At 41.4% G+C, this 23,708-nt stretch overlaps 1 protein-coding gene across 1 annotated transcript in view; it reads left to right on the forward strand.

Annotated features, from left to right (window-relative positions):
* Window positions 1-1,016: 1,016 nt before the first annotated feature.
* The window catches only part of nudt14 (nudix (nucleoside diphosphate linked moiety X)-type motif 14), a 45,037-nt gene continuing 22,345 nt past the window's right edge, over window positions 1,017-23,708 (forward strand). The window contains exon 1 of the mRNA XM_034700035.1: window positions 1,017-1,210. Within this exon, the coding sequence (XP_034555926.1) occupies window positions 1,130-1,210 (81 nt within the window). The 5' untranslated portion in view covers window positions 1,017-1,129. The remainder of the gene's footprint in view (window positions 1,211-23,708) is intronic.

The raw sequence follows: 23,708 nt of genomic DNA on the forward strand, positions 1-23,708 counted from the left end.
TCTATTCTTGCTTGAGGTGTCTGCCTGTAGAGAAGATGTTTATGTTTTTCCTCGTGGTTGTTTCTTGCTCAGTGTAGTGTTTTGCTTAAAGTTAATTTATTTCATTTATTTATTTATTTAAAGGGACAGTGCATATTAATGAACATTTCAGCGTTGCATCAATGTAAGAGTTAACCATAAGACTAATTTTCATCCGTAGTCCCCGGCAGCTCAAAACAGAATTCATGGAAAAAGTACATCATGATAGCATGACAAAGAAAACCTGAGTTGGACCAACTAGACACGGACCAACATATCAGAATATCACACAAGTTAAAATGCATACATTAAATTCGTAAAATAACACACACACTCATTCACTCACACACACACACACACACACACACACACACACACACACACACACACACACACACACACACACACACACACACACACAAAGTAAAAGAGAGACAGCAATGGATACAGATTAGTGATTACTGCTTAACATTAATTAAGGTAGGGGCGCTGGTGGCCTAGTGGTCTACGCGCCCCACATACAGAGGCTACAGTCCTTGTCGCAGAGGACGCCGGTTCGTTCCCTGCCGGTGGACCATTCGCTGCATGTCCTCCCCCACTCTCTACTCCCCACATTTCCTGTCTCTCATCAGCTGTCCTATCATTAAAGGCAAAAATGCCCAAAAACACAACTTAAAAAAAACAAAACATTAATTAAAGTAGATTGATGTTGGGGCTCTGTAAATAATATATTTAAGAGTAGGGTCTTGCAATACTTTTTTTTTTGTCAAGTGTCTTGAAATATGATTTCTTAAAAATTGGTACCATATTAAAAAAAAATATATTGAAATTGTGTTTTATTTTATTTGTCAAAATTCCAGAATCAAAATAATCTGTACAATTTGAAGTACCGTCAATTACCTTTAATGTACATGTGAAATAAATAAGTCCCCTGATTAAATCCTGAACAACTTTTCCATTTCCTGATTTGATCTGTAAACCCATCAATGTACCATCCTCACAACCGTCTCATGTCCTCTCCCGGCTTCCGTAGACATTCCTCCGCTGTCAGTTTGTGTGCGGTGACAGACATCCATCGGTGAGCCCACAAATCCAGCTCCAAGTGTGAACTATGGAAGAGATAAATAACTTTGAAGTCGTTCCATGCACAGAGTCCGACTACCTGAAACCGTTCCGGGTGCACTACAACCAGGTGAGTGAGTGATCTTTTGCAGGAGACCCGGTGATGGCAGAGGCTGCTGGATGCTGTAGGCTAGCCCAACCCCCATTCATTTTGCAGTTAGCCTACTAGCATAACATGAAGGCTAAACTGACCTTAAACACAGACAAGGAGGGGATGAAATGAAACACTTCACCTGCAGTCACTAAAACACTGAATTCGCCTTTTTCATGTACTGTATCTCTACAGTTTGGCACGAGCCTGAGACAGCTAGCTAGCATGCTAACGGTATCCTGTGAGGAGATGTTGGTGGAGCATCACGTTCACGCTGCCACATGCTTTACATTAGTATAAGGAGGTATAGATGACAGGGTTTAGCAGTGTTACGACACAAAGAGGGATGTTTCTAATGCTATTAGTGGGTCAGGTGAGACTTGTTGATCTTAACTATCAAACTGACTCCTGTGTGGATGCTGTGTGTGTGCTGCAGTGTTTGGGTCAGAGGTCTCTTCACAGTTCTGGTTTACTCTAACCTCATGAACCGGTTTCAGTGTGTAGCCCTGTAGAGCTGAGTCTGTTTGATTCATCTCAGGACTTGTAGTGTGAAACCTAGTCTGAATGTGTGTTTAATCACACAATAGAAAGTGAAAGTGCAGATCGAGGATATAACTTGCTGCACCAAAAGCATCCCCCTGTACTCAAAGTGCAATTGTTGTCATAACATTGTTCAGTTATGTTCCTTTGTCTGTATAGCTATACATCAGAACTCTGGTTTACCTTATTGCTGAAGATGATTTTTTAATAATAATGCACACTTTCATAAAAATCCTACTAGACAGGCTTCAAGTCTCCATCTTCCTATGTACAAGATATAGGAAGGAAGAAAATGGCATAGGGAGATGTCTTGTATATAGGAATACCAAGTCAAACATTAAAGGGATATTTCAGTTTTGTATGAGTTATATTACACTAGTACTCCTGCAAGCCACAATGAGTGCTGGTGAGCTCTTCCCCTTTAATGAGGAAATTCCCAAATGACCGGCAGGCGAGCTAGGCTACAATTCTCTGCAGACGGGGTCACCTCTTTTGTGTAATTTCACTAAACTTAAGAAAACATGGTCTAGGCACTCATCACGGTGCAATTGCATGCTCTACTCAAAAAAATTGCACCTCTTAACTTTGCCGCCAGAAACCCCTTCTTTTGGCACTATTTTCGGACGCACCTTGTAGACCTGTGTTCTTCCATTGCATGAGCAAGGATACAGCCAGATCAGCTGTTTGGATCAACAAGCACCTAGCAGGATCAAGTAGCGGTATCGGTCTTTAGAGTGAATTAAACTCACATTTCTGCCAATTTAAAAGATGGTACATACCTGTCATTATCCCGGCTGTACAGACAAGCAAACCTCCTGGTCTCAACACAGATTGTATCGTATTCCGGTGTACGACGTAGACAATGTTTGTGTCATAGTGTAATAAAAACAACAAAAACAAAGAATCAGTAAAAGCAGAAATCTAAGGGGCGTGCAAATTTCCATTGGAGACAAATTTCCATTTAGTCCTTCAGGTCGTGGACATAGCATATGGTCTAGACCGCTCTTAAAAGAACCTGAAATATCCCTTTAAGGAATCATCTTACAAAATAAAAATGTTGATATAAACAATCCCTGTATGTAATCCACTATGTACTGAAAAATACTTATAAACTCTCTGGTGACAGAAAAACAAAAGCATTGGAACAACCTTCTCTGAGAAAGTGTCAGTCACTTCTTTGTTTGGCAAAGTCTCTAGCTTGTTTGCACTGTTCTCTTATTTGGATTTCTGTACTTAAAATGCAAACTCGGATAGTAGTAAACCTAGTTGTAGTCTGCACAGATGTGGCATTGTGTTTCAAATCCTTTCAATGATTGAAGTAATAGAGGGTGAAGTTTCATTTTTCAGAAGTCAAGGTATCAGTTGGTTAGAAAGCAGGAGATACAAGATCGTATTTTCCCTTGTACTGTATTTTGTTTAATGCTTCTAGTAGACTCCTACTCAAACATGAATGATATCAGGTACTGCAACAGAAACCCCAAACAAATCACTGCTTCAATTCAATCTTGAAGTGCAGGCTGTGCACAGAATTACTTGAGTTGATGTCCAAAACACCCATGGAATATACATGAATCCATCTTTTAACATTTTTTCCTGAATCCATGTTCTAACTTTCAATTTGACTGAGGTTTATTTTTAAACTCTTTCAGAGAAAGAGGCAGGGGTAGTTGGGTGAGGGAAATTGTAGTGTTAAGCTTTATTCACGCAAGGAAATACATGGTCAGCTAAATGATAAAACTCAATTTACAAAAGAAAACGCCAACAACTCAAGATTAACAAAGATAATGGGGTATGTGTGTGCCAGTAAATCAGTGTGTTGGTTGTTGGGGGGGATTGGAAGGATGTGTGGTGTCAAATAAAGCCAACTAAACCAAAACCATGTTGCCATGTGGAGTGTCCTGGCGAGGATGTCAGAGTGGGCGAGTTGAATGCCGGTTGCAATAGAAGATTGACCAGGTACTCCCAGGTGCGGTGAAATCCCGCCCACTAGTGACCTGCAGGGAAGACAAACACAGAGCCAGCAAAAAGGGGAGAACGGGAACAAATCAGCCGGCCCTACGCCGGTGGGAGGGCCATCACACAACAACAACAAAAAAATATACAGATGAAGAGACCTTATACATCATGTCCAGCCTCCTGAGAACCCTACCCCTCACTTTGATCATCAAGGAAAACTTATCCCTGTAAAGGACCTGCGAATAAGCAACTTCAGAGGCAGGCTCCTGAATTTGTTTCTGAATTTTCCAGAGTACACATACTTAGAAAAGAGCTTTAATGTGACTCTCCTAGTCATTCCCACATGCAGCTGGCAGGGTGGATCCAGTGTAACACCATTACACTATTTCTTCACCTGCTGTGAGAAAGCGACTCCATGTACTTATCTGGCAAAAAAGTGTTGGTTTCTTCGAGGATGTATCATTTAGAGGTGTGGAAATTGACGTTAACACTAAGTAGACTCTGTCAGCTGTGATGCAACAGAATACTCATTAAATGCAGTGTCTTTGTCAGCGCCTGTTTGAAATGTAGTGTTACTTTGCGTGGACAGTTGTTCAGAGTGATTCAGTTTCAGCAGCGGAGCAATCTCTGGCCTTGTGTAACCTTTGGTTTTTACTTCATTGAGTTCCATGAAGGGAGGTAAATAGGATTACATTTAAAATTGCATCCCAGAAGGAGAACAAGGATACGTTTCTATCATTTAAGAAGAAATGTGGATTTCTGAGTCACTGGAAATATCTTGTTGTTTCTTCATGTATGTTGGTGGCAACTCTTGCTTTGTATGTAGATCCATACAGTGTGTGTATTTACTTTTATTGTCATGTTGAAGGGGTTAACTTGACATCATGGGCGTAAACCAAAGACATATAAATAATGGAGGTAGTATCCGTGACGTCACCCATCTGTTTCTGAAGCACTGTTTTAAAGCCAATCGTCGGCAGGAGCCATATTGGAAATGCTGAACTCAACCAAACTTAGTGTGATGTAAAGAGGCAGGGTTTGAGCCTCCTATTCCCCTCATCGACCGAGGCAGTTTCAGGGCCGGTTCGGCACCAGCGCTCAATTGAGAACCGTTTTTTCCTGTTTCGACTACGAATGAGTGGCTACAGCTCTTTGCTGGTCTTGAAACGAGAACCGCTTACGTCAGGGGCAAGGGGCCGGGGGCTGAGTTGCCTTGATCAAAAACACAAACCAAATGTGTTTCCGCCATTGTCCTGCAGCAAAAAATAAATAAATAGGTAAAGCAGTGGTCGGCTGAGGAGACAAGCTGCCGTTGTCTGCCATCGTTAAGGCTGATTTATACTTCTGCGTCGAATCGACGGCGTAGCCTACGCCGTAGGTCCGCGTAGCTCCCGTACCTACGCAGAGGCCTACGCACGTAGCTGACGTGCACCTCCTCCAAAATGTAACTACGCGTAGAGCCGACGCGGACCGCAAGCTCTGTGATTGGTCCGCTCGACGACTTGGTCTTTCCCGCATTCACAGCACTTCCGGGATCCCGGACATCAGCCACACATCGGCCGTGTATTTCATCTCCTCCTCTCTATTCTTCATGTAATCATGTCTGTATGATAAACAGCAACATGTATCAGCTGTAGATTAACTTAACACGCTCTGAATCGATGTGGAAAAGTAAACAGAGATCGTAGCAGGACCGGAAGCAGGCGACCGGCTATCAGAGAGACCACACTGCCCTCAAGCGTTTCGGAGGAGAATTGCTGCGCGACACGGACACATCGACGCAGAAGTATGTGGGGCTCATGTCCGCGTCAGCCCCTGCTGCGTAGGGGCGACGCAGAAGTATAAATCAGCCTTTAGTGTGATGTAAGGTGGCAGGGTTTGAGCCTCCTATTCCCCTCTTCGACCGAGGCAGTTTCAGGGCCGGTTCGGCGCCAGCGCTCAATTGAGAACGGGTTTTTCCTGTTTCGACAACGAGTGAGTGGCTCCAGCTCTTTGCTGGTCTAGAACCGCGAACCACTTACGTCAGGGGCAAAGGGCCGGGGGCGGAGTTGCCTTGATCAAAAACACAAACCAAATGTGTTTCCGCCATTGTCCTGGAGCAAAAAAAGCTCCGCATCTACAGCTTGATTTAATCCAGTTTTGTGAAACATCAGACACATTTAGTAAGTTTTGAACAACTCCTTTGCATGAAAGAGTGCCGTGAGCTGAATGTCTGTCCAGAGCGCAGGTACGTTCAGGGGCCACCGTAAAAGTGCAATGCAGACCTGTATTTTGCGTTTATGGCAGTTTTATTTGAATCAAGAGAATCAGATACAGTGGTCACATGAAGAACGTTTTCCTTGGACTTTTTTTGCAGGCTAGATTATATAACATAAGATATTACAAAAGCAAAAGTGTTAAAAGAGTGAAATGTTGATGATTTTAATACTTGGTAAAACCGATAAACCCCCCCAAGGCTGTAAACCTATTGGAAACACTGCATGGTATATGATGAGATCATCTCCTCTTCTAAGAAACATTTGCACTGTTTCTAGCTCACTTTCAGCAGTCCCATAGACTTTCTCTGGTTCACCCACACCCGTCATATACTGTCCGCCTCTTCCATAACGCTTGTTGCTGCAGGTGTATATAGTCACTATTCATCCATCCATTCGTCTATCCATTTTTAGCTGCCTATTCAGGTCATCGTGGCAAACAGGGCAGGCTGAGTAGATCATCCATGACCGACATCTCGTTAACGCTTCATTTTATCTCATGAGCTCAAAAGCTGTCAGATTTCAGAGAAGCTGCCTCACTGTTTCGCACCGAACACTCAATATTGTTATCTGCCGCTGGAAAATGAAAGTCAAAGAAGATTGTGATCCTGCAGCATGACTACAGCAGCCTTACTATGCTGGATTTATCTGTGTTTTGAAGGTTTGTCATCAATAATATTTGTCTTCCCGGTCATAGAGAAGTGTGATGACTGTGTGTCCTGATGGTCTCCGGCAAAGTGAGAAACGCTTCCTCACCCAAACATAGGCTGCAGTCCAGGGATGGATTTATTTTTAGGTTTCAAATTATTTGTGCAGTTTGTTGTGTGAAGTCTGCGTAGTGACAGTAAGGCAGAAGAGGTATCAAAGTGTGTCCCACTCTTTAAATACAGAAAATGCATGGACATCTGCAACTGGAGACTTTAAGAACCTGGTCTTCATGATGAGGATCACTCTGTGGTGATAATAAATGAAAGAAACAACACGTTATTCTGCTTTGTTTCTTCAAGTGAAGAAAGTTTGTATTTTCTAAACTGATTATTTTTTTAAGTGAAATTAAGGGGCGTGCAAGCGTGAATGTGAAAGAACACGAACACTGCCAACATCAGTTTTCTCCCTAGAATATTTTTTAGGCCAATAGAGGTTTTGCACTCACACGCTAACATTTTCGGTTATTTATTTCTCATAAAACACAAGCTTTAGTCGGTATTTTCCATGTAAAGGTCAAGTAGAACAAAGGGAGTATATATGATGTTCTCATGAATATAGAAAATAAATAACTCGAAATATCAAATAACATCACTATATGACACTCTCAAGTTGGTGTGAACTCTTCATGAGCATAGTGTCTGTCTCCATGCTGTATGTAAGTTTTTCGTGGTTGGAGAGAAATTTTGAGAGGGCATCATCATAATAATTCTCCAATGTGAGGCCCATTCATTGAGATCCTAAATCAATTAAAAACTGGTTTCTCAGGACACACACACTCAGTCACGTTTTTCCTAAAATCCCATTTTTGGAAAAGCGAATTAGCTTGAAGCAGGGGGGAGACACTGCACTTTCACTACACCTTTGCACTTAAACACAGCATCCGGAAACTGTAATATAGGTGTCCCAGTTTGTACATTGTATTATGGCGTTGTGGGAGTGTGAGAGGTATAGCTTTTTAACACATAGCTGGAGCGCCAAGTACCCACAGCCGAGAGAAATGCTCTATTACCTGGATGTAAACATGCACAGATAGTATCTGTGACGTCACCCATCTGTTTCTGAAGCACTGATTTGAAGCCAATCATCGGGGGAACGGTATTGGAAACTCTGAACACATCTAAACGTCGTCCAAGCTAGTGTGAGGTAAAGAGGTGGGCTTTTAGCTTTATTGCTAACAGCTACAGGGTGCCCGCCTGTCAGTCAAGTCAGCCATGTCCTTATTTAGGCATAACTCATGAGTTTAATATCTTCAAAAATACTGAATTATAAAAATGTATCCCCACGTAAACTGTGCAAATAGAGAAATTAGCTACTCAGAGCACTTCCGCATCGGCTTCATATTTTAAGACCGGAGGTTGCCGCTTGCTAGCGTTAGACACACTTGTACCCCTTTTCAAACGAGGCAGTTTCAGGGCCAGTTCAGAGCCGGCGCTCAATGGAGAACCTTTTTTTCATGTTTCGACTGCGACTGAACCGACTCCCGGCCGGGATAACCGGTTCCAGAGCGGCTCCAGGTCTTTGCTGGTCTAGAACCACGAACCGCTTATGCCAGGGGCGAGGTTGCCGTCATCAAAAACACAAACCAAACGTGTTTCCGCCATTGTTCGAAGGGTTCGAACCATTCGAATATCTACATCTGTGCATTATGACAATAACAGGTGGACAAACTAATACAAGGAGACATTACTACTTGTATAGATATTTTTATTTCAGATTTAACATGCCTCAAACATACCTACACATTACAAAACAAGGAAATGACCTAATGGCCTATAGCCTGACAGGTTATTTGCCTAAAACACAAGACAGTCCACATGTGAAGAGGCGAGTGCCGATCTCTTTTTATTTACTATGTTCCCAGCGGAGGAAAAGATGCATTCAGAGCGCACTGAGGATCCGGGGATGGAGAGATTACTCTCTGCCATCTGCTCCACGCTGTGCATTTGCGACACCGGTGACCTGTCGCTGACCCGTCCTGTAGTGCTCCCACTCGCAAAGCAGCCACCGATGTGTTTTTTTCCACAGTAGAATATCATTTTTCACAATCGAATCTCTGTTTTTTTTTATATTTGAATATATATTCAAATTAAGAATATTCGTTGACAGCCCGACTGGATTCCAAGGCAAAGCAGTGGTCAGCCAAGCTGCCGTTGTCCGCCATCGTTGTTGTTTTGAGGTAAAGTTTGCACTAGCGCTGCTGGGAAAAGCGGTCACGTAAATCTGACGTCATGACATTGCCTCTTCCGCTCGAGCAGGTGGAGAAACATACGGGTGCTGTGTTGGTTCGCGAGTTCAACCAGCTCCGAACCAGCGCCGGCACCAGTTTGGAAATGCAACCCAGTTCACATTGATTGAAAAGAGGTATTAGTGAACCAATTCGACATGGTTTACTCATTCACTCAGATACTTTGTGCTCCCATGTTCAGCCTTGTTAAATAAATTGTGCTCAATTTAGACTGTAGGAGTTATTGTGATCATACTTTGTGACGTTTCCTCCAGACTTAGGGCTTCCTTGGACCAGCAAGGAAAGTAGTCTGATGGAAATCATTGAACGTCCAGCTGACAGCGGTCACTTATGTTAAACTCTGTTACAAGACAAAGAAGCTGCTCTTATACACATCTATATATTGAAGAGGCTCTTTTGTAGTTTTGCTTTGGATTTAATCAGAAGACTCAAGTACTAAGACACTCACGCAGAGGCTCGCTCACTGAAGAGTTTTTTTCTCTCCCAATTTGGTTTCACACCTGTGACTAAATTGAGGAGGGGAGGGAGGGGTTAAGCTTGTCAAGAGAATGGTGGAACAGCTAAGACAGCAGATGGACAACAAAAGAGATGACAGTGGACTCCCTCTGTCCATCCTGTCCCCCCTCTTTCATCCTCAACATCTCTCCTGTGCAGTTCGATCCAGGAGGGGCCTACAGAGATTCCCCCCCTCCGTATCCCACAAAGGCCTTTCAGTTACACTTGGGGAGCATCTCTTCCCCAAAACCTTTTTATGTTCCTGTGTACATCTGCAGCTTAACCACTGGTCTCACACACACACACACACACACACACACACACACACACACACACACACACACACACACACACACACACACACTCCAAAAGTAGATAATATCATGTGTGAGAGGCTCTCTTGGGGTGTTTTGTCTCCCCTCTCTCGCCGCTCTCTATAAAGCAGGTGATTGTCCCTCGTTGACTCTGGGAAACCCCTCTCATCTCTGCTGCAGTGTGCTCGTGTTGAATCATGAGTCGCTACTTAGAGCAGGATAATTACCCTCCATTTATTCATTATGATGATTTTGAATTATTCATCTGGAATTATTTATCTGGTATAGCTTACAGCCCTGGTGGCCAAAGCACGCTTTTATTGAATATGAGACTCATTGTGATCTGCAAATGCACTTTTTCATGCATGAACAGTAACTTTTAGGCCTGAGATTAAATAATGGAAGTAAAATGACACAGATATTTTTGTGGATAGAAAGAGGACTGTCTGCTGCTTCTGTTAAAACTAGAGGTGTAGGGCAAGGTCACAGTTCAGCATTAAATACCTGTGCACACAAAACATTGAGTTATTGAAGGTGTTGTTTAACCAAGTAAACAGTAGTTTGTCTTAAGTAGGGCTGCCACAAACGATTATTTTGATAATCGACTAGTCACCGATTATTTTTGTGATTAGTCAACTAATCGGATCATACGTAAATTGCAGCTTATCGCACCAGCATGCAGCTGCTCTTATATAACCATCATTTGTTTCCAGCTTGAAGTGTTTAAGGTATGTGCTAACTAAAAATAAAGACAATTAAGATGATAGTTCATTCAACTTTCAATTAACTTTGCAGCTTGTAGCAGCATTTCTGACATTTTTTAATGTGATAGTGCAAAATAAAATGAAGGCACAATTCTGGCCTTAAACATTTTTAGCTGTAAATGTTTAGTGTATTGTAAAATGGAACCAAAAACTATGCACTATGTATAGTTGGAGCATGAATACTAAGTAAATAGCTCACTGTTGACGTTAATGTTAGCAGCTAACTAGCCCATTAGCTTACCGAGGCAGCTGTCCCTCTTCGCCAGAAATTGAATCAGCCACGACGTGCATCCTTTTCAGATGCTCGTGCATCGCCGTCGTACTGCCATGGAATACAAGTTCTGCCTTGCAGACTTTGCATTGCACATTCTTCTATTTTATTTAGAAAAAATGCTCCCAAACTTTTGAGCTCCTTAGCCGGCTAGCCATGATACTATTTGGGCATAACTTTTCCGGTGGCATCACGGCTGACCCCGATTACCACTACTGCGCATATGCGTCAAGAACAGAAAGGCAGACAAGACAGCGGAAGGTACAGCGGCAGTTTTTCAGATAAAAACAAAGCTTAAAAAAATAAACGATGATGTTGATTATAAAATTAGTCGTCATCGTGACCATATCTTGGCAGCCCTAGTCTGAAGTAATCTTTGTTTACAGATTCTACACGGAAAATGTCCATGTGGAGAGTAAGGAGTGGGAACACATCAGCCATGATGGGAACCCATCAGCAATCATCTGACAATGATTTAGCTTTGATTCATTTCTTTATACAGATACGCAGCTATCTTCTCTTAGCTGAGAAGCTGCTAGTAGGAAGGTAAACAATGAACCACAAGGAAAAGGAAATCTTGGCTGGAATTCCTTAGATGGAATCTACGCCGTAGCACAAGCTGTAGGTTTAACCCTGTACCTACGCAGAAGCCTACACAGAACCCTGACATGTACCGCCTCAAAAATGTAACTACACCATAAAACAACGCAGACTGCAAGCTCTGATAGGTTCACTGGATAGTAGGGGTGTAACTATTATTTTTTGACAATGATTGTGGTTCAGTGACATGAAATAGATTCACTAACTTTTCAGCCAAAAATTCGACCAGTGTGACTGTGAAACAAATACCTTGATACGATTCTTGTAAGGGAATCAGATACAAGCCTAGTCTCTGACTTAACATGCTGGCGAGGCCTGAGGCTTCTGCAGAGCTGATGTTACTTTGCTCTGCAGCGGGAACGCTACAAGAGGTGCCCGGACGGTTGGCGTTGTGTGAAATCCCATGGCGCCTTATTAGGTGGTTGGATAGATTTGTCTTGTTGCCGTGGTACTTTACTTGACCTTTACATATCCTACAAACATAGGAAAATTAATCGATACATCAATGTATATAGAGGCAGAGGAGGCATAGTGCTAGGAGAAGGAGAGCTGGTATAAAAAGAATGGAGGCTTATGGAGAGTAGAAAGAAGCTGCATCTCTCCTCTCTCATCATGGGCAATGTGAGATCTCTGGCTAATAAGATGGACAAGCTAACAGGACTAGCCAGGAGTCAGATGGAGTTTTCAGGAATGTAGCATGTTGGATGCATGGACGTGGATGCATCAGTTAGAAAAGATCCCTGCTTATATTCCCAACCACAACGTCTCCATTGACGACTTCCAGACTGTCCGGGCAGACCAGGATAGCACTGAGAGGTGTCCTCTAAAAACTTGCATAACAACACTAAAAACAAGTCTGAACTTCCTCCACATTTGTGCATGGCGCCTACACACACTAGTTCAATGCTCTTTTCAATGAGACTGCACAGGTATGTTATTGGCAAGCAATTTATTTTACACCATGATGATACATATTCCGTGAATCCGTTGATCTCGTGTGTACCAAACTGCGGGGGCGATCTGTTGCACCACTATTTTTAACCGTTTTGGCAAACCTTCAGCTGAGGTTAACGCAGAGATAGGCTGTTGTCTGTTCTTTGAAGCAGTCAGTGGTAACTCTCAGTCAGTCTGCAACTGAAGGGATGCTTACATGTAAACTGGTTTGATTTGAGGCTCACATGCTTTTTGTGAACTCTGCTGGAGGGCACGGTCACATGGGTGTATTCTTGAAGAGAGTATGTCCTTGACACTGCTTCTGTCACTCACAGCTTGGAACCACTTATCCGGTTGTTTTAAAGCTGCAGATCTGGCATTTAATCATTACTACTCGATGGCTTCATGCAGGTGCAGTCTTTTATCATTGTCATTTTTAAAGTCTGCACATCATTAGTTCACTCGTTATCATTTTGATAGGACGACTGAAAAGAAAAATGGAGAGCACATGTTGAGATTCAAGTAGTGCTTTTGTGCTTGAGGTCGGCTGTTGATTTTTTTCTCCTCTGGTGCAGCTGCTGGCTTTAATGTGCACTGAGCACAGTAGGTGTGTATGTGTGATTAGATTTTAAGCACCTAAAAGATCAAGACCATACATCCCTCCCTACAATAGCCATTCACACAGGAGTCTGTCACTTCTGATGCTCAAAGCCAGAGGGACCACATTAATTTCAAGGTCCTGTGTAGCCTGTTCCTACTTCCCTTCCTCTCTCTCTCCCTCTCTTTCTCTCTGTCTTTCTCTATGTCTCTCGCCCTCTTTCGCTTTGGGCTAATCTCTCTGTCGTAATCCTTGTCGGCCATGATTCTGCGTCTCCCCTGGGTCATTCAAGCTGTCCCCGCCCCCCTTCTCTCAGCAAGTGGCCCGAGTAATGAGGGGAACCCCACCATCTGTGAGCAGTGACAAGATACTGGAGTGTGTGTGTCTGTGTGTGTGTGTGTGTGTGATGACACATTCATGCTTAGTAGTTTTACCTCATACAGTGTGTTGTTACTGAAGAGAAACCTGTCTTCTCGTGGTGTTTGATCTGATTACTTTAAACACGCTAGACTGCATCTGTCGTAAGTGCTGTTGTTGACGCTTGTATTTTCAAGACTGTATTTTCAAGTCCCTTTGTTTTACAGTTTCCTACTGGGAAAAATTGGTGTGACAAGTCCCCCCCCCCCCCCCTTCCTGGAATGACTGTGATGACTCTACTTCAAAGTGATTTTTTTCCCCCTGTAAGGTTTCCCTACCTGCAAGCTGTTGGAAGAAATATCTGACAACATAATTTCCTTCTAACGCTGGAAGAACAGTGCACTTTCTTGTTTTTGCTTTTAAATGAGTTAACTACATCTATCCAACAAGATCAAGCTTTTCCAAAATAATAGATAAATCTGAAGGGTCAGCCTTAAATAGGGATGTTCCAATCCTGATCTCAACTATTGGATCAGAGCCGATCTAGGCATTTTTTAGCTGATTGGAGATCAGCAATTTGAGCCAATCATCTCACTCTGATTATTGACGCCAGCTGTCACAAACTGAGCACAATTCATAGCAGAACGCAAACACGCAAAGAACCCCATGGCTAAAATGTTTAAAGTTGCATTCAGTGCTACCAATTTGATTTGACCTCTCAAAACTAAACATGGAGCAGAATACAACATGTGCATTAATGTAAAGGAAAAAACTCCAGACTTTTAAAGAAAGGAAGACTATCATCAAAAGAAAAAAAGGCCAAAAAGGTTATAGAGAGGGAGGTTCAATACATCGCTTTGGACCACCAGCCCGTCTCTGTGGTGGAAAACGCCTGTTTTTACTGTCTTTTGGATCTTTTTCATGCTGTTCGGCTGCCAAGTTTGTTCAACAAAAGCTGCAGGGAAACACTTGTCTGGTGGTTTTTAAAGAATGATAGGAAACTTTGCCAAAAGTCAACTTTTTGTCTTGAGCTCGACCAATTAATGGCATTTGTAAAAACTTGCATCAGCTGACTCTTGGGCTCACGAAGACAAAAACGTCTGCAGACATTGCAGGCAGCCTTGTCAGTGTGGCTGCTCTCATGTCAAATGTGAATGTTAAAATCCCCCTAAATTACAACACATTTACCCATCCTAAACGATAGCAAATCAAATCAAAAACACTTACTGGCTAGTAGTGTTGTAGTCAAGACCACATTAACCAAGACCAAGACATGTCCGAGACCAGAGTGCACCAAGACCAAGACATGACCAAGACATTTAGGGACCTAGACCGAGTCAAGAACGAGACCAAAGCAGGGCAAGACCGAGACAAGACCAAGACCATATATATCAATGAAAAACCATCTAGAGAGTTAACAAAATAAAAGACTTCTGTTTATTTTATTTAAGTTTGCTTTAAATTGAATTAACAGCAACAAACAAGGTTTGGTTTTGTCTTTGTTGCCTTTCTTTTGATGCGCTGTGAGACGTTTGACTCTGTTAGTTAGGTTTTGTCATCGTTAGTTTAACTTTTGCTTTAGATTCGAGTTAAAACTGTGTTTTTCTGTTGCCTGAGATCTCAGGCGAGGTTAGGAGGTCGTAGCAGTAACTGCGCAGGATTATTTTGTCAAGCCTTTTCTCATTAGTTGTGTTATCACAGTAATGACAGGGACACAGAGTGCATCAGTGGTGGTCTCGACCACCTGAAATAAGCGGTCTCGAGACCAAGACCGGTCTCAAGTACTACCACACTACTGGCTAGTATTCAATAGGAATTCTGTTATAATGTATAGAATAATGCACTTATAATAAAATATTGCATCTGACATAAATATACGTGCATGAACTGAAATCTATAGCATAACCCAATGCACTTTTATATTTAAAGAAGTAATTAAAAATCCTTCTACAACATGTAGAAAACTCAGATCACCATGTTTATTTTGTTATGCAGATGATATGTCCCTTTTCAAAAAAACTCACTTAACTCTTGAGTTCAAAATATTCAGTTTTCATCTCTGTCCCTTTTTATGTTTTTATTAAAATATGTACCAAATATGATTTTAAAAAGGTGAACGGTTAAAAGAAAAATGTATTCACCTGGCTTATGATATTGCTACAAGCTAACTACCCTGCTCTATCACATTTAAACTATTGCACTGCCTTTAGTTTCATTGAGTTTGTGCTACAGAAAATTGTAAAGTACGGAAATATAGATGTCAGTTTGACATATTAAGTGTTGAGGTGTACGGAGGCATAACAGCCCTTGTGTTCAGTGATTAATAATCCAATTTTAACCTTGTAAATACCCCACAGTTTACGTGCATTGGGTTCATTAACAAGAAATATGTCCTGAATAATACATGGTTCAATAAACTTTATTTACAAAGACACAGGGAGTGCGTCAGTCACGACTGAGGCAGGGATTCATGGCACACAGCACGCCTTGACACAAGTTTTGCTTTAACCTTAGAAAGATGAGTGGGGTGCGGCTGGCTTGACTCCAGAGAGGAAGGATGGCGTGTAAAACACTTGCACACTTGTTTGAAACGACAGATTGTTTGTGCGAGCAATTACACTCCTGGACCATCTGCAGATCAGGCAGAGTATCTTTCATGACATGACTCCACTCTGTGGAGTTTGGATGATGTCAACACTTGACTTATAGCTGACAGTGAGAAAAGATCACTGCTTTCACTTCTGTTTTTAGGTTTTCACCTTAAGTCGTGACCTTTTAAACATAATCAGAAACATTTAAAGCTGCAAATTATCAGTTTAAAGGTCACATATAATAGAAACATGTTTTCCCTCGCTTATATACTTTAGTCATCTTCAAGCCTCTGCATGTTTCTGAAGGCCACCTACAGGGTAAACACAGCCTCTACACGGTGATTTGAGTGATTGATTGCAAAGGCATGCATGCAGAACCTCTCCCACTCCTGCAGCCATCCTGATTCTTCCTATGTTGTTGTGGTTTTGCTTTGGTGTTGCAGAGTCAAGATGTCAAAGGTTAATAACAACAACTCTGTTGTTTGTAGCAAAAAACAACACAATTGACTGTATTCTGTCACAGCACCAGAGAACCAAAGAAAAGAGAGGTAAGGTACATTTCGACCAAGAGTTCTGGGGTCTTTTAGTCCCCAGAACTACTTTACCCAGAAAAGGTTCCTGTGTCCCCATTGTTGTCTGTGTTTCGTCCTGGGTAGATTGTGCAAATCAGGCCAGTGACGTATGGAGAAAAAAATATATATTAAATAATATTTTGAAATCTTAATAAAAAAAACTAAAGTAGCATGCATTCCCAGGAACTCCCTCTGTGTTTCAACAACTGTGTACACTCCACAAACACAGTTACGTTCAGCCGAAAGTCCCAGGATCTTTGAAAAGTACTACCCCCCAAGCAGGGGCTTTTCAGGGGGGAGATTATCTACCCCTGAACTACATTTGGACCCTGGTTCCTCTGGATTTGAGGGGGTTCAGGGGTAAAGTCCCTAGTTCTGGGATAAAGTTCCTCCTGTCGAAAAACGCATGTAGTTCAAGGGTAAAGTCCCTAGTTCCGGGGTAGAGTTCCTGTGGTTGAAAAACGCCTGTAGATTTTCATTTGTAATGCCAACGTGCCAGCTACAGCTAGTGCTGATTTGTTTGTGCCAACCACTTCACCTCGGACTTCTTCAACAACGAGTGCTGACCACATAAAGTTACACATAAAACATATGTGTAGTGTACAGGCACAGGTTCTTCTGGAGCACTCGCTTTGTTTGCGGTGGTGTTTTTCCGCCTCTGCATTGGTCCACACTCCCCCCCCTTAAGACAGCATTCTGGCAGCCAATCCGTGCAGGGCCTTATCATCACTGCCCACTCCAATCTCTGCATGAATAATGAGATTACAAAATGAGTGGAAGCAGATCCTACACAGGGGCTGAATTTGTGATGTTTTTTGCAACTGAATGCAATACTTTATTGAAGTTTGTTTTAGTTATGCAATAAATAATAGAGAGAGAAGTCATCAACCTTTAAATCATTGTTTAGGAATCAAAAGCTGAAACCTTTGCAGTTTCCAGGTTCCCAGAGTTAATTCAGAGCTGGGAAAATCTGCTTTTGGCTTTTTTGCATCATCTGCATGGAACTCGCTTCAAAGCACTTTAAAAATGAATGCATTGGTTTCTTTTAGTCACTTTAAATCATTAGTTTTAAACGTTTTAACCTCTGATTGCACCTGTTTCAACTGACTTTGTGTTAATATTACTTTTCAATGCTTTTAACTATACTTTTAATTGTTGTCTGTTTTTAATTGATCATCATTATTTAAAGGTTTTATCTTTTATTTGCTTGTCATGCATTTTAATGTTTCTTTATATGCTCAACGTCATTGTAAATGAGGGCTTTGCTGTCAATGATTTTCAAGTTTAAATAAAGATAATTACTAGTTTAAAAGAAAACACATGTTGATTCAATACCAATATTCCAGTTACTTCTCCACATTATTTGATATATAGGTGAAGTAGTAATGGTGAAAAGGTTTCTGGGTTCAAATCAGTTGTTTACAGTAAGCTGTCGGGTGCTAATAGAGTTTCATCTCAGCTTTCAAATGTACCACAGCAACACCACAACAAAACCTCACAAACTTCAGCTCCATGCTCTCATTTCACACCACAACATGATAGTAAATGATGCATGAACAGCATTATGCTAGCTTGGCTTCACATTGAGGCCCTGTGGCCCTGACTTGTTAGGTCGTGCACCCGTCACTTGACTGTTTGTCGAGATGATTTAAGAGGATCTGTAGAAGCTGGAAAGTTATTTTTAGATACTTAACTTAAACATGGTGCCACAGAATTATTCTTCTGTCGAAGTATCAGATAATAGAATCTGTTTGTTCTATGGAGTGCAGTGTAGTGTGGTAGTTGTTGGAAGGAGCTGGTCCTTATAGTCAGATGTACTAGAGGATATCAAACAAGCAGAAACCGTAAAATATCATTAACATTTATTGTACTTAAAGCTACTGCAAGGAATTGTCAGATTGTGTTGGTTTTGGTGCCCCCTTTGGACAAGTAGTACCCTGTATTTTTTTTTTAGTATTTTACGACTAAGTGACAGTTATATTTTTCACAGAAAATCTGAACCAGTTTTTTTTAGACACAAAAAAACAGTAGCTTTAACTATGTTGTAAATTGTTTTGTCTTTTACTGAAAAGACTCATTTCAATTTCGGCATTGTATCCAGATAAATGATATTAACAGACATTGGTCATTTTTTAAACATCCTTTACATCATTTCAATATCAATTTAAGAAATGTCTTTGATAGGGTTGCAAAGGGGTGGAAAATTTCCGGTAAATTTCCGTAAAGTTTCTGGTAAATTTCAAATTTCAGTTAAGCAGGGGAATTTTGGAAATATTCCAAATTGGAAACTTTCCATGGGAATATGGGAATAAATGGGAATTAATTGGAATTAATGGGAATTGAGGGTAATTTAATGGAAAGGTATCATATCTAAGCATAAATATTTGTTTTGTTATAAGCAGACATCCATCCAAAATAGAAATCATCTGTGCATGTGATGGAGGAATGCACAGTGCATGTAGGGGGCGTGGTCTCAATATCCCTGCAGTAAGCAGTGTGATATGTGCATGTGACTGAGGAATAGCATAGATATTCAACTGTACTTGCATGAAATCTGGTTGTTTTAGTCAGGATTATGCTAAAATATATATTTCCCAACTACATTTAAGTTCCCTTTTAAGAGCCAACCTTCAATTTAGTAAATGCCTGGTTTATTCCCATAAATTCCTGTTAATATCCATGGAAAGTTTCCAACTTTGAAAATTCAGAATTCGGAATTTTGCAACCCTGGTCTTTGACAAGCCAGGAGCCACGTAAAAACGGGAGCATAGTACGGTTGTGCAGTTTAAAGCTTACATGCCAGACTTTTAAACAATAACAACAAACTTCATTCTTACTGTGCAAGTCAGTTTACTTCACCATTTTGGTATCTGGTAATTTTTAACATGATATTTTAACAACATGAAAGATTTCAGGCAACAGAAGTCTGGGAAACAAGAAAGAAACAAGCCCAGCCAAAGTTAGCTGCAGCTCTGCTCACAGCCCCTCAAACCTTCACGTCGGAGCACCATAAAACACAGATTTTTAACATGAAACTGCATTATTCATTATGTTCTGGGTATAACCTGTTCTGTTTTGGAATAGAAGACACCTTTGGCTTCAGTTGTATTCTTCTGAAAGCAGCTCAGCTTGTAGCCTCTCCTGAAACCCTGTATCTCCTAAAGAGTGTCAGAAAAACACAGACTTTAACTTGAGAAAACTTCTCTCAATAAGTTTGGTGTTCAGGGACACAATCTCTCCAACGATCTCAATCTGTCAAATGATTTAGTGTCAAGTAAAAGCTGTGTGTGTGTGAGTTCATTTCCTTTAGATAGAAATCTTTAGTGTGCTTAATACAGCTTTAAGTACCTCTCTGGCGCAGTAGCACATTCTAACTCAATGCGTGTTGCCATCACAATAGTTGTATTATGCCTGATGCTATCAGTGCAATTAGCTTGCCATTTCACCTCCACCCATTTCTTGGGTGGTGCTGAAACTGTAGCTCCATGCTCGCACACGAGAAGGCACATCTATTTTAGCTGCAATAAGCCTGTTCTAGCAAAGCTGTCATGACTGCATCTGAGAGAGCTGGTGGGTGGAGAGGAGGTGTAGCCTAAATCTGAATCAAGGCCATGTTTCCTCAGGCATAGCAAATGTAGGCCAACTTTACCATATTTATACAGCATGTAATGGGAAGAGAAATACATGATAAGTTTATGGTTCAGCTGTATTCACACATCTCGGCTGGTTGTAGTTGGTGGCAAATGTTCCTCAAGCAGGAGTGATTTGTCTGGGGGTTATTTTCAACCAGCAAACTGTTATGCTTTAATCTGCTGTGTTAGGGTGCAGAGAGCTGGTTTGTGAAATATCTGCAGTGGGTCCCAACATTGGGAAGACAGCCAGTTGACTCCAGAGAGTCTAGATAGATTATCATACAGGCTGCATTAATGACCACTCTAAAGGGCTACTCCTGGAGAAACTCACAGTTTTTCTTGAGTCCTTATTTTATCAGGAATCAGTTGACAAGACCCAGAGAATGACAGTGGTCAAATACTGTATCTAGGTTTGAGATAAAAAAACAGTTAGTTTTGATCATAGACTGTATAAATATTGGACGTAGTATCCGTGACGTCACCCATCTGCTCCTGAGCGCTGTTTTGAAGCCAATCGACGGCGGCAGCCATATTGGAAATGTGGAACTCAAACAGGCAGAGTGTGACGTAAAGAGGCGGAGTTTGAGCCTCCTAGCCAACAGCTATGTGTTCCCGTCCGGGAGTCAAGTCAGTCATGTCCTTATTCGGGAAAAAACTCGTAATCTTAATATCATCTGAACCGTCGCGTTAGAAAAAAATTCACCCCCCGTACAGTGTGTGCCGATAGAGAAATTAGCTACGTAGAGCCAAGCCGTTTTTTGAACCAGGCTGTAAACATGTTTATTAATGCTGCAAGGATTGTCTTTTTTGAATTGGTGTCTATGTGGTTTCCGGTGTTGATGAATTGCAGGTTATAACACTTCCGCATGGGCTTCATAGTTTGAGACCGGAGGTTGCTGCTTGGTTTGGATATATTGGCCGACTAGTTATTTTTGACAAAGACACACAACATAACCAAATCCACCTAACATTGATGCCTTAAGTTTTTTTTAAGGTGCTTGACCAATACACACCAACAAGACATTTCAGTGAAAAAATCAACCTATCAATACTCTCTGGTTGATTAGCTATCCAATGGTGAAACTATTTTTAAATGTCTAAATGTCCTCAAACTTTTTTGACATTTTTTAACTATTATCTTGTCACTTGTTCGCCAAAATATACACCAATGGCGTTATATCTCCAATGGGGCCAAAACCGTTTTAAATATTGGCCATGGTGGATATCTGTCAAGCGTTTTTGTCATCATTTTATTTAAAAATGTGGTAAAAAAAATTATACAGCATAAGTGTCCCTCTTTGGGTCTACCAACTAAATTCCCATATAGTTTGGACAACGGTGGCATGTATGAAGTGGTGTATACAGTAGTAGTAGTAGAAGTAGGAGTAGTGGTAGTGGTAGTGGTAGTGGCAGTGGTAGTAGTACACCACAGCCATTTTCATATTGCCAGGTCAAGGCTAGCTATCTACCCTCTTAACTAAAGTATAATGATGGGACCAAGTTGTCCCACCACTGTGCTGATATCAAGGGTAGTAACAGAGGTGTCACTATTAACCACCAGGGCAGGCAGGATGGCACAACAACACTTACCTGTGTGATGCTTCCGCAAAATCATAAGCCAATGTAAAATCACACACTGAGACACCAAAAGTGCGCTGTTACAGGATCAATCTAAAAGCATGAAGGTATAAGGCCGAGCTTCGTTACAGCGCTGTTGTTGACTCGCAATATAAAAAGCCTTTATAGAGTTTTGTTTGTCATGTGACTGGCAGGGAACTATAAAACTTACTACTCACGTGATGACTGTTGACTTCACCTTTGACTCGACCCTCCAAACCAGACGAGGGGCATGCACCCTCATTGTCTGATATGTTCAATGAGATCCTTGCTTTTAGTGAGGTTAGTACACATTTATATCCATAAATGCAATGGTAGGGGAGACCAGGGACAGTTGTAACACTTTTGACATTTCTGTCTATAAGTTTGAGCTCTTTAAACCCAGTGTGTTCAAACTGCTATACAAGCTAGCTTCAACTGTCTGCTAATAAATGGCCTAGAAAATTCCTGTGCAACACAAACAGAAAATGCATGGCTTAATCTCAAATCCAAGGAGTGAAATGTTACAACTGTCTCCCTACTAATAATTGGCATAATCATTTATTTTGGTTTTTCGGTTTTCGGCCAAGAATTTTGATTTCGGTGCATCCCTACCCTTAACCCTCTTTTGCATTGAGAATCTTCTGCAGCACCATGACCAAGCTAAGCCATCACAATATTGAACCCAGCAACACTAACACTGGTGTCCCAGAGTGCAGTTTCACTTTGCATTGCAGCGCATTACTGTGGAGGTACGAGGGGCAGCACAGCATGTATACAAACAGTCCAAGCATCACTTTCACAGTACATACCATGACACCGTTTTGCCTCTGTTACTACCTCCAATGCTGGTGAAACTTCAACCCACCACTCTGTCTCTATGACATTTACATTGTAGGTGAAGCATAACAGTCCTATTGAACAAGCAGTGTAAAATGTGCCATTTCTACCATCTCTGACCTGTAAAACTGGCCTGCTAATCTTTTAGTGGTCACACTTTGCAGCCACACTATGACTTTACACATGGTAGTGTTTAACTCTAAAACGTGTCCACCAATGAAAGAAAGGGAAATGAACCAATTATTTCCACGTCATTTGAAATGCCCTTAATAGAGTTTGGCATCCTGACCTTTGAAGAGCTCGCTCTGCTTCACCTGCTATGAATGAAATAACCTTAAACCAGACTATCAGGATGGTTCCCTTAGTGCACCCTTACACTTGCAAAGTGCTGAGCAAACAATCCAACTGTGTGTGTGTGTGTGTGTGTGTGTGTGTGTGTGTGTGTGTGTGTGTGTGTGTGTGTGTGTGTGTGTGTGTGTGTGTGTGTGTGTGTGTGTGTGTGTGTGTGTGTGTCACTGCCCACATATTTAAAATTTCTGTCTGCCAAAGTATTTCTGCCTACCTCTTATATGCCAATCACAAACACGTACATGCACACATACACGTACACACACTTACACACACCTGCCTCGCCAGTTTTCTATGCAAGTGCTCTGCTGGAAATTTACTGAAGGAGTGTTCAGCAGCACATCCTGTTTATGTGATGGTTGTGGTGGTGATGATGATGATGATGTTACCGCAGGGATATAGAAACACTTGGTTACCACGACTTTATTCGCTTTAAGTCAAACAACTACAGGACGTGTTTGACACTTAAGTCATCAGGAATCTCTCCAAACAGCTCACTCCAGCTTTTGAAGCCTATTTTAGTCTTTCTTTTGAGTCCATCACAACTTGGACTGTACATCCTGTGTAATCATCAGTGTGTCAGATGTCGGATGACAACATTTAATAGACTAAGTGCGGATTTCCCGACTACTAACTTTAGCCTGCCATTCAATACGTTTCTTAGGTATTGACTAGGGTTGCAAAATTCTGGGAATCGTCAACGTAGGAAACTTTCCATTGGAATGAACAGGAATAAACTGGGAATTTATTAAATTGAAGTTTGCCTCTTTTTAGGGAACTTAAATATAGTTGGGGAACATATATTTCAGAATAACCCTGACTAAAACAACCAGATTTCATGCAAGTACAGTTCAATATCTAT

The sequence above is a fragment of the Notolabrus celidotus genome, chromosome 13, assembly GCF_009762535.1.
Source record: "Notolabrus celidotus isolate fNotCel1 chromosome 13, fNotCel1.pri, whole genome shotgun sequence".
NCBI lineage: Eukaryota > Metazoa > Chordata > Actinopteri > Labriformes > Labridae > Notolabrus > Notolabrus celidotus.